This window comes from Phoenix dactylifera, unplaced genomic scaffold, assembly GCF_009389715.1.
Source record: "Phoenix dactylifera cultivar Barhee BC4 unplaced genomic scaffold, palm_55x_up_171113_PBpolish2nd_filt_p 001054F, whole genome shotgun sequence".
Taxonomy (NCBI): Eukaryota; Viridiplantae; Streptophyta; class Magnoliopsida; order Arecales; family Arecaceae; genus Phoenix; species Phoenix dactylifera.
The window spans coordinates 115,506-125,529 of NW_024068404.1; the positions used below are offsets into that span (position 1 = coordinate 115,506).

The 10,024-nt window shown below is 37.2% G+C and overlaps 1 protein-coding gene across 1 annotated transcript; it reads right to left on the minus strand.

The window, feature by feature from the left end:
- Nucleotides 1-862: 862 nt before the first annotated feature.
- LOC120107871 lies at nucleotides 863-6,404 on the minus strand. Its single transcript, XM_039121384.1, has 6 exons — nucleotides 6,377-6,404; nucleotides 4,019-4,129; nucleotides 3,499-3,591; nucleotides 3,258-3,376; nucleotides 2,308-2,420; nucleotides 863-1,244 (listed from the first exon to the last, which is right to left on the minus strand). The coding sequence occupies exons 3-6, from the start codon at nucleotides 3,543-3,545 to the stop codon at nucleotides 1,158-1,160; spliced, it is 366 nt and encodes a 121-aa protein (XP_038977312.1). The 5' UTR covers nucleotides 3,546-3,591; nucleotides 4,019-4,129; nucleotides 6,377-6,404; the 3' UTR covers nucleotides 863-1,157.
- Nucleotides 6,405-10,024: the final 3,620 nt, after the last annotated feature.

Below are 10,024 nucleotides of genomic sequence, written 5' to 3' on the forward strand. Positions count from 1 at the left end.
GTCCGAGGTTCTCTCTCATCACTTTCCCTTTTTTTTCTTTTTTTTTTTGTATTTCCTCCTCTATCGAGTGCGTATCCAAACATAGCAGAGTCAAAATGTGGGCTTCTCGAGTATTAGGGCCGCATTTGGTTCATGGAGAAAAAAATATAGTCAACACAAAAATTAAAAAAAAATATTTTATGTTTGATTAAAAGTAAAAAAATAAAAAAATAGTTTTTTTTGTAAAAATAATATTTTTATATTTTATAAAAAAATAAAAATTTATATGAGACATAAGAAAGTCCAGGACAAAAATTGAATTATTTTTTTTAAGTGCCCTTACAGTTTTGATAGAATGGGTAAGATATTTTTATTTATTATGGACATAACATATATTTTACATAACTTTTTCAGAAACTAAGCATAAGTCATTTAGAAATGTACTAATTTTATCTTTCTATGATAAATATTTCGGCGAGAAAAAATTCTTCTTGCAAACTAAACATGAGAGTTTGGAACCTGAGAAATTGTTGTTATATATATGTAAAGTAATTTATTTTGGTGGAAATATATATGTACAGTAATTGAGAGCAATAGGTAATATTGTATACATGAATTAACGCAAACGCAGATTTTGCCTAGTTGTCAACATGGTCAAGTTGAAAGATATGGTGGCCCTCCGGCCCATTAGACCACTATTCTGCTTATTGTTCCAGCAACCTTTTTTCAGTTTTTCCTATAGTCTTTCTACTCTCTTGTTTTGAGCTTTTGTGTAGCATCTTTCTTCACTTATTAAAGCTTCATTTTTTGTCATTTTGTTAAGATATTTATGCCTCTTGTAAACACTTTGTAATTTTACAAAAATAGTAAAATTGGACTGTACTTTAATTAAAAAAATCACATAAAAATCTCGTGTTTTTATTTTGCTTATAATTTTCATAGTTGATTCATACTTGTGGGACCATTTTTCCCAACAATAAAGACAACCCGTTCGACCTCACGGTCAAGTCCCCCATCAGGGTTCGCCATGTGTACGAGATTTCGAAGGTGAAGCAGCCCGATCCCTTGTGCCGGCAGGCCATGTACAAGTCCATCATCGGTACAACCAATTCCATGGGCATATCCACGTCGTTAAAGATCTTTGGTTGCTGCTCTCATCATCCAAAGAGATCCTCAAGTCATCGTAATCCGTGGGTTCGCTGAGTAGTTCTTCTTGCCATCTGCGATAGTTGAGCGAGTGCTCTTTGTTGAAGAGAGAGAAATGGCTTAAGAACAACAGCAAGCGTTATTAGTTTAGTATGGCTTCTAAGAATTCTTTCCACTTTGATATAAGTTGTCTTTGCCACTCCGTTTATGCATAATATGAGCTGAATCTTCAGTGTGAAATTTCAAGTTTTGTTCTATCTGTAGCTTTCTTTTTAATCAAAAACATTACTTGATATTATATGCATTCATTTTTAGAATGGAAATGTGGAATGATCTTAATCAATTTGACAATTCTATTCAAAATTTGAAGTATGTAATTTATGATGCAACAATTGCTTGGTTTTAATCTTTAATGAGAAAATTTTAATTTCAGAATTTGTGAGGTTCAAATTATGATTTCATAATAGATGCATGCTTAATTATTACTTTCTACTTTTCATTTATAGTGTCCATTGGCATACAGTGGATGAGTGGAAGAGAGAGAGAGAGAGACCACTCCTTATTTCGAATGAGATACCATTCGAAATAAGGATGATTTTCCTGATTTTTGGTTAATTTTCTTGGCTTCCACTTTCAGAAATACTTGTTAATTGGGTTAAGAGTCCTACAAGACCTACAAAACTATTTTTTATTATCTTTATTAATTTTAAAAAAACTATATTCATATGAAAATAGAATGCTTATGAGTGTTAGGAGCCCCACCTTAAAAATATCCTCCATGTCCTCTATTTTGATAATTGAAAAATTAATAAAACTTATTTTATTCTAAGTGTATTGTAATGTTTTCTTTTTACATGGTAGATTCTGGAGATCGATAGTAGTTGGTGAAATTTTTAGTTTTGGAATGTCTCAATAGCATTAGTTGATAAAATCTTTGGTGAGATCAAGACCCTCTTGGTAGCTAGGTAAAGATCCTTTGCCTTTGAATTTAATAATTACTTCAAAATTCTAAACAAGTTTTATTTTAATTGCACATGCTTGCACCTTCAACCTATTTTAATTGAAAGCAAAATATCACATTACCTACCACAAAGAAGAAAACCTGCGAGATTTCTTAACAACTATGATCATAAAATGTAAGCTTTTATCTTATGAAATTTCTTGATTCTGTTGTTCAACAACCTCTTCCAATGCCAGATGCTGAAGCGCTATGGAATATTTGGCAATTCTCGTGCCCTCTTGCCTGTTGCCTGAAATACAACTATTCTTCAAAATATACGAACCCGAGCCATCACCTATAATAAGAAAAGAGGGAAAAAAACATCTCAGTTCAGCAGAATAATCTGTTTACTTGATCAAGTAAATACAACATCTATTCTTAAACCGAGAAGGAAGTGGCATCAGCAGGGTGGCATAAAATGGCCGAGAACCATCTCCAATCTAGTGGGATGGTTATTTTCAGTGTTTGCAACTGAATGACGAACAGTAGGCAGCAATACCATGAGGTGGTAATATAGTTCAAGCAAGCTATAAATATATAATGCAATTAGGGCCATACAATTTAAAAGATTGGTTAAGACTATGAAGAATTTGATGAGCGAATGATTTTTTTTGTTTGTTTGTTTTTTGTAACCTCAGAATCTAACATGACAAAACTAGAGGGTTTATTTCCTTCCTGGTAAGGGTGCGAGAAAATATTTTTTGCAAGTCTATAAAGGGCATAACAGAAGATTATTCATTTACAATTTTTTTCATCATAATGAAAAAAAAGAAGGCCATGAAAGCAGGTTAGGTTAATAGTTGAGCCAGAATAGTAGAACTGCAAACTTGTCAACAGTGATGCTTTGGAATTGCGTAATGCCAATCATCAAAATTGACTATAAAATGCAAATACAAATCTGGAAAACATCATAAGCACTCCAGTTGATATGCATATTGTTTTCAGAAGACAGGTGAGTGCCCGGCTGATATTCAGGGTGAGCAGGTTTAAACCAAGGTTTCTTGTATATAAGCAATAGACTTTATCAACTCAAACCAGTTGGGCACTCTCTAGGTAATATGTATATCTTATTCAGAAGGTGAATCAATCTGACTATTACTGTTATCATCAAACCAGGGAATAAACAATGTACCTTGAATTGTGAAGATGCACTGAATCCATCTCTTGTAAATGAATAACAGTCTTGGACTGTCTCCTTGGTGTGTATCAGCAACCAGAAGACTGCAAGATGCCTTGGGTTGCAATTTTTTGCTACAAATAAAGTGAACGAAGACACTTTGGAAAATTTACTTAGACTAAATAAATGCTGAAAGATTTCCCCAAAATTTTCTTATAATCATCAGATAGAATTAGGAGTTCGTTCCATTTCTTACTTTGCGTGTGCTATAGCATCCCAGCATAGAGCCAGAGTGCGAACCATGGCTAGATCTCTACCCCTTGCATTGTTATATCTCTGTTGGCAATTCCTGCAAGAGCTTCAGCATAGTTATGACATACTCATGCAGATAACAGACACAGTTAAACATATTGGTATTTTGTTGCTTTAGGCTTCAGAAGCAGAAAAGGCAAAGGCTGTTGTTGTTCAGAAGTTTATTCAAATCAAATTGAGTCAAAATATAACCTCTAAGAAGTTTGGATGCACATATGCTAAACAAGGCGATACATGGGTAACTAGACAATATTCAACAATATGTTTTATCGCATATCTGCATACTGCTCATGGATTTGTTGCTTTGGATCATCTATTCATTAAAATTTCCCAATCATAATTTGCTGGTACCCATAGTTTTAATGAGTCTTTTCTTTCCAGATAATAGCAGATCCAGTGCAGAAAAAAAAAGGAGCTTGGCTTTTGCTTTCACCATCAACAAAGATAACATTCAAGAAATTTACTTGTCGCTGAAGAAATCTCCAAAATCATCAATGATAACTGCTACTGGAAAGCTTTCATGCAGGTGAAATGATGCAAAGAATTTTTTGATTCCTTCATCGTCTTCAACATACCTACAAGAAGATGAGAAAATAAGCTCTTCGGTTACTATCAGACAGAAACTAATTCTGTTATAGTCTTATCTGTAAGACAAGCTATCAAGTTGCAGAACCATTGTTCTGCCATTTAGAGCATGGTGCCTGTAAACTCCCCTGAGATATATGTTAAAGTCAGATTTCGGAAATGTAATATTAGTATCCAAGTTGAATAAATTGCCGCTCATTATTCTTGCTTATATGCTAAAGGCAGTTTTAAACAGAAAAAGGAAGTCAGATCATGTTTTCTGTTCCAGGAAGCTGCAAAAGAAGAGGTGGCTCTATTTTAGGCCTTTAATTATCTTTGCATTTGTCTAGGCGCCCCTGATATCTAACTTGATTGAATTAGGCTGCTTTTTGAGAAAAGATAGGACTATTTCTATAAGAATTAGGGTTTGATGTGATTTAACATATTTTAGCATCCATACGTATAAGAGAATCACTGTCACAAGAATAAAGTAACATTTTGGTTTAGTTATTTTTTACATTCGTTGGATGATTCCAAGTTGTCCCCTTCTCTCATCCTTCCATCTCCCTCTAACCTTTTTTGTTTTCATCCACTACCATATTTGGCCTGTTATCTTTAGTAGCACCTCTTTTGGGACTGGGTTATATCCTTGAACAATGTAACAGTAACCACGGAGATGAAAGGGACTTGTTCTTCTAAATTTATCGCTCATTGTGAGTTCAAAATTCACTGATTTTGTACTGAAAACAAGATTTTATTATGTTATGGTACAGGTAACATTGTTGTTAGGCAGCAAGTTATAAGCATATATATAACTGAAGTGATGATAAGTTCAGGTGCCAATTTGATAAGCTACATGTTGAATTTTTTGCTTTTTGGAAATAACATTTGGGCACCACCAACTTGAGGATTACCCAGGGCAAACACTTGGGCAAATACCTCTCCAGGTTTGAACCTGGAGCCTCCTCCATAGAGAGGACAACCACTAGCTGTACCACTATAGCCCGGTTTGTGCATGTTAATCGCCTTTCATTCCCTCCTGCCTCGAGAAAAGAAAGGGAACTTATAAGATCTGTTAGCACTGCTTCTTTCATTCATATCACTGCTTGTTGTCTTAAAAAATAAAAGAAGTTATAGGAGGGCAGCATTCTTCCTTATAGAACAGAGACAATCAGATCGAGGAAGGTGCAAGAATTGCTGAGGAAAACCTCTTATCCCTCTCAGCAATTCAACTTCATTTCAAGAGAGGATTCTCCACTTCATAAGCAAAAGGAAGGATGTCACTACCTAATTGATGATATCTCTTAGAGAAGCACAATGAAAGTATCATCAGCATCTTTGATGCCAAGATAAACATAAAAATGCAACAACGCATAACAATTAAATTTCAGATTCTAGTAAACAGATAATCATCAGAAAATATGAAAGAATAAGGGCAAGCTACAATAAAAAAAGGTTGTTGGGGGGGTGGGGGGGAGGAGGGTCACCGTGTAGAATACCTTTGCTATCCATGAACTTACTAATTGTCAGTCAGCATGATACAATCACGCAAATCAGGTAGGTTCTAGATTTTAAATTATTATTTGTTCCAGTTGCAGGTGTCCAAAGCATACGTCCTTCTTCTGTTCAAGAATAGCAACCATAACAGAGAGCAACACATGCAACCACAGAGATACTGCTTAAGAAGAAAATTCTGAGCTTTTGAAAATATGACAAGAATATCATTTCTTTCATCAAGATATAGCCTAATACCCATAGCTCATTAATTGAATGAAATTAAAAGGGGTGAATAAAATTAAAAGGGGTAAATAAAAAGCATTTCTTATGAATTCTATCATCCAAGATATATCAAACTAAGGCTTAAATTGTTTGAAGCATTGGTTACTATTAATATCGAATGATTGAATTCAGTATGTGTGCTGACCAGGATCCCAATAATAAAAATCTTGAAATATATTAATCAATATTTAAAATCATGATAAAAAATTGTGTGGAATATTTTAATTAACAGAAAAGAAACAAAGCCATTCATAATTATGTCCAAGCTACCTCCACATGTTTGAAGCATGCCAATCGATTGAGAATTGGAATACGCAGACCATGTTAAGATCTTGATTCTGATCTGCAGATATCTGCAGCCTCTTAAACATGGGCCCACGCTAATTACTCCAATTCAGAGGCCTGATCCTTGACAATCTTAAAACTCATGGTGGAATGGCAACAAGAATAGCAACGAATAAGAAGCGTAGTTTTCTTACTTGATTTGTATATGTTGAAGCGCATCTGAAGCCGTACCCTGGAAATATATCCAGAAGTTCGAAGGACAATTTATCCAATTATTTTTCAAAAAAAAAAAGAAACTAAACAAGTTTCCTTGTCTAGAAATCAGGGAAGCAAAAGCAGGAGAGATACATGAGATAAAAAGGGAGGCTTATTCTCTAGTCTCCTCTTGTTACAGATGAAGACCACATCGCCGAAACTCTCCGATGTGCAATTGATCGCAAATTGGAACAGAAGAGAAGTCTTCCCGCTGTCTCCGAAAAATAAAAAATATCTGTAAAATTTCTAAAGGCACCCTGGAAGTAATATAAAAGAGAAAGCTTGGAAACGAATAAATGGGAGATGGTATGGAGAGATACCTGCAAGGAGGCCCAGAGAGGAGCGTCATGGGTTGTATGGAATCCGGACCGCCTATTTGCCTCGTGGAGAAGAACCTCTCCACCATCGGGAAAAGAACCAATCGTGCTGATCAGCTGCTTGAAGAAATGTCCATACGATGGCAGGTGGGTCTCCCGTTGCTTCCTTCCTGGTCTTTGGTCCCAGTAGAGGCTTTTTAAGTTTTAGGGGCTCGTTTGGTTCGCAGGAAAAGGAGGGGGGAAAGTGTGGTCAACGGGAAAGTAATGAAATGCCTCTTGTTTGGTTGGAGTTTTCAAAGGAGAGAGATGGGAAAGTTGTATTCTCATGGGAATATGATTCCCACATTTCATGGGAAAGTCTTTCCCATGAGAAACATGGGAAAGTTACTTTCCCATGAGGTGGGAATCACTCCTTTTTTATTTTTTCCCAAAAAGACCCTTCAGCATTAAAGAAGCATTAAAGAGGCATTAAAGACCTAATTTTTATTAAGGGCATAATAGGAATTATACATAACTTTCCTAGGAAAGTGGATGGTCAACCAAACATAAACACTTTGGAAATTTGTCACTTTCCCATGGTTAACCAAACATGCCAAAAGTACTTTCCTAGGTATCCTCTTCCTAGGAATCTGATTCCCAGGAATCATATTCCTAGGAGGAAAAATACTTCCCGCGAACCAAACGAGCCCTAGATGGCGGGAGAGCTGGGTCGGAGCCTTGGCGGGCACCGGCATAGGGTTTTGTTTCCTTCCCTCCTCTTCTTTTTATTATTATTATTATTATTATAATTTTTTTTTATTTTTTACAATGATAATTCATATCAGTTTAGCATAAACACTAACCTCAGCATCAAGAGAAAGAAGACGGCATAAAGGAAAAAAAACAGAATCGAGTTCAGTCCAAAGAACCTCCCCTAAATGGTGAGCAGTAAAGGAGGCGACCCAATCTACAGACCTATTTAAAAGATTTGACGAGCACGCTCCTTTTATTTATTTGACACATATTATACATCAGTTATAATGAGCCATGTTGGGGGGAAAAATGGATCACCCCATAAATACAATTAAAGCACCCAAATCTGACAGCAAGGCCGAGCTCATCCAGGCTAAGCTCATGCAAGCTGCCAAGCTCAGAAGGTCGAGCTCAGAAGGCCGAGACCAGAAGGCCGAGCTCAAAAGGCTGCCGAGCTCATTCAGGCCGAGCTCCGAAGACCGAGCTCATGCAGACCGAGCCGAGCTCAGAAGGCCGAGCTCGTCATCCACATGCTGCAGCCACGACCTGTCGCAGTCTCATGCAGGCCGAGCTCGTCATCCACATGCTGTAGCCACGACCTACAGCAGTCTCATTCAGGCCGAGCTCATGCACGCTGCCAAGCTCAGAAGGCCGAGACCAAAAGACCGAGACCAGAAGGTCGAGCACAGAAGGCTGCCTAGCTCAGAAGGCCGAGCACAGAAGGCTGCCGAGCTCATGCAGGCTGCTGAGCTTAGAAGGCCGAGCTGACCTCAGAAGGCCGACCTTGTCGTCCACATGCTGCGGCCATGCCCTGCAGCAGCCTCACCGCACCATGCTTTACTTGCCGGCCACGCCACGACATATCAACCAGGGACCATACCCTGCTACGACTGTCAACGCCTCACCATTCCCAAGAATGGGCTGCATTGCGCGCCACAAGCAAGCTCTGGCTGAATACCATCTCCTCTCATGATGGGAACGGGCCATCCACGGCAACTCATTACTTCCACGCCCACGTCGAATCGTGACGGTAACCCATTAATTCGCCCAGTCACATCACAGGTAACCCTGACACTCCCCCTATAAAAGGAGAGCTTCTCCCTCTAAAAAGGGGCTTCTTCCTCCTAAGGGAGGGCTTCGGACTTCTACATACAGTTCCTCTCCTTCTCCAAAATTATGCCCCCTCTGACTTAAGCATCGGAGGGTCGGCGCCGGAAACCCCGGCCACCGGCATTTTGCAGGTCTCCCGGAGGACGCCGCTCGTCGACGGACCGCCGTCCGCCATTCTCGTGCCGGAGTTCCTCCTCCTTAGCCGACGGCCGCCCCCGGGTCAAATTTCCAACAACAAGCCATATAAGGCCCCATAGTTTGTGCCCAGTAGTGATATGATTTCCTTTTTAATACATTTTAGGAACATAAAAAAAAAAAAAAAAAGGTTGTGATGATCCTTGCACTGAGCAAAAATGCAAAGCATGCAGTATAGGAAGACTATACAAGAGCTCTCCATTTTCTAGATAAGTGATATAATAGCAACACGAGCATGTGTAACTCTCTATAGTGCAAAAGATACATTGCAGATGATCCGAAATCCTCTATCTCAGTCAACAAAAGATGATAAATAATAGCAGTATTAACCCGATTGATCACTATAGAGGAATTATCGTCGGACATACATTTGTGGGGTGAAGAAGCTTAATAAAATCAAAACTTTCCATCATGATCTTAACTCCGCAAGAAGAACCAAAGATGCTAGCCGAAACAAGTTGAAACCAATAAAGTTTGGATGCATGCTTTTCAATTTATCATACTTTCATTGAGATTTAGAGATTAGGGATATTCAAAAATTATGATTTATGGCATATGGCTTAAGGATATATATTTTTCTTTTTTAAAGGACGGCTAAAGATCTAGTTTGACCTATAGATCCAAACAATATTGATGGATCGGGTTTGGCCAATATTGATATCCAAACACAAAATATATGCAATAGATCCAAACTCATACATATTTAACATGGATAGATAACTAATATCTCATTAGCTAAGATCCATGTATATTTGCTTTTGTTTATAGCAAATTTTATCTAGTCAATGTTTCACATGACAAGATGAGTGTTTATTGTAGGACTAAAACTTTGGAGGGAAAAAAAAAAAGAAAAATCACCATTTACACTAGAGGTTTTAAAGTTTGGTTCATTGAACTTCATCATTAAATTATATTAGTTTGTTAGCTATAACTACTAAAACTTCATATATTCAATTTATCAAGGGATTATATCTAGCAAAATTTTCTTGCTATATTTTTAAAAGTAGTTTATTGATTGCAAAATAATAAATAAAATTTGAAGAATATTTATTATGCATTTCTCACCGCAAGTTTTGAAAAACACCCAAATTCAACTGTAAATATAGAAGGATCAATATTATTTTTTTTCTTTGTAGGAAAGACATCATCTCAAATATAAAAATATGGGTTTCATTCAGAGACCGTCACGTAGAAAATGGTTTTATGCATGAAGTTTTGGATGGAAGATGAATA

What these genes read in the sequence shown, in the direction of transcription:
- LOC120107871 (XM_039121384.1), bottom strand. Translation starts at nt 3,545, where the DNA reads ATGGTTCGCACTCTGGCTCTATGCTGGGATGCTATAGCACACGCAAA. An exon ending in GATGCTATAGCACACGCAAA is followed by an intron (nt 3,377 to 3,498) that starts GTAAGAAATGGA and finishes CTTTATTTGTAG; the next exon opens with CAAAAAATTGCAACCCAAGG. An exon ending in GTGCATCTTCACAATTCAAG is followed by an intron (nt 2,421 to 3,257) that starts GTACATTGTTTA and finishes TTCTTATTATAG; the next exon opens with GTGATGGCTCGGGTTCGTAT.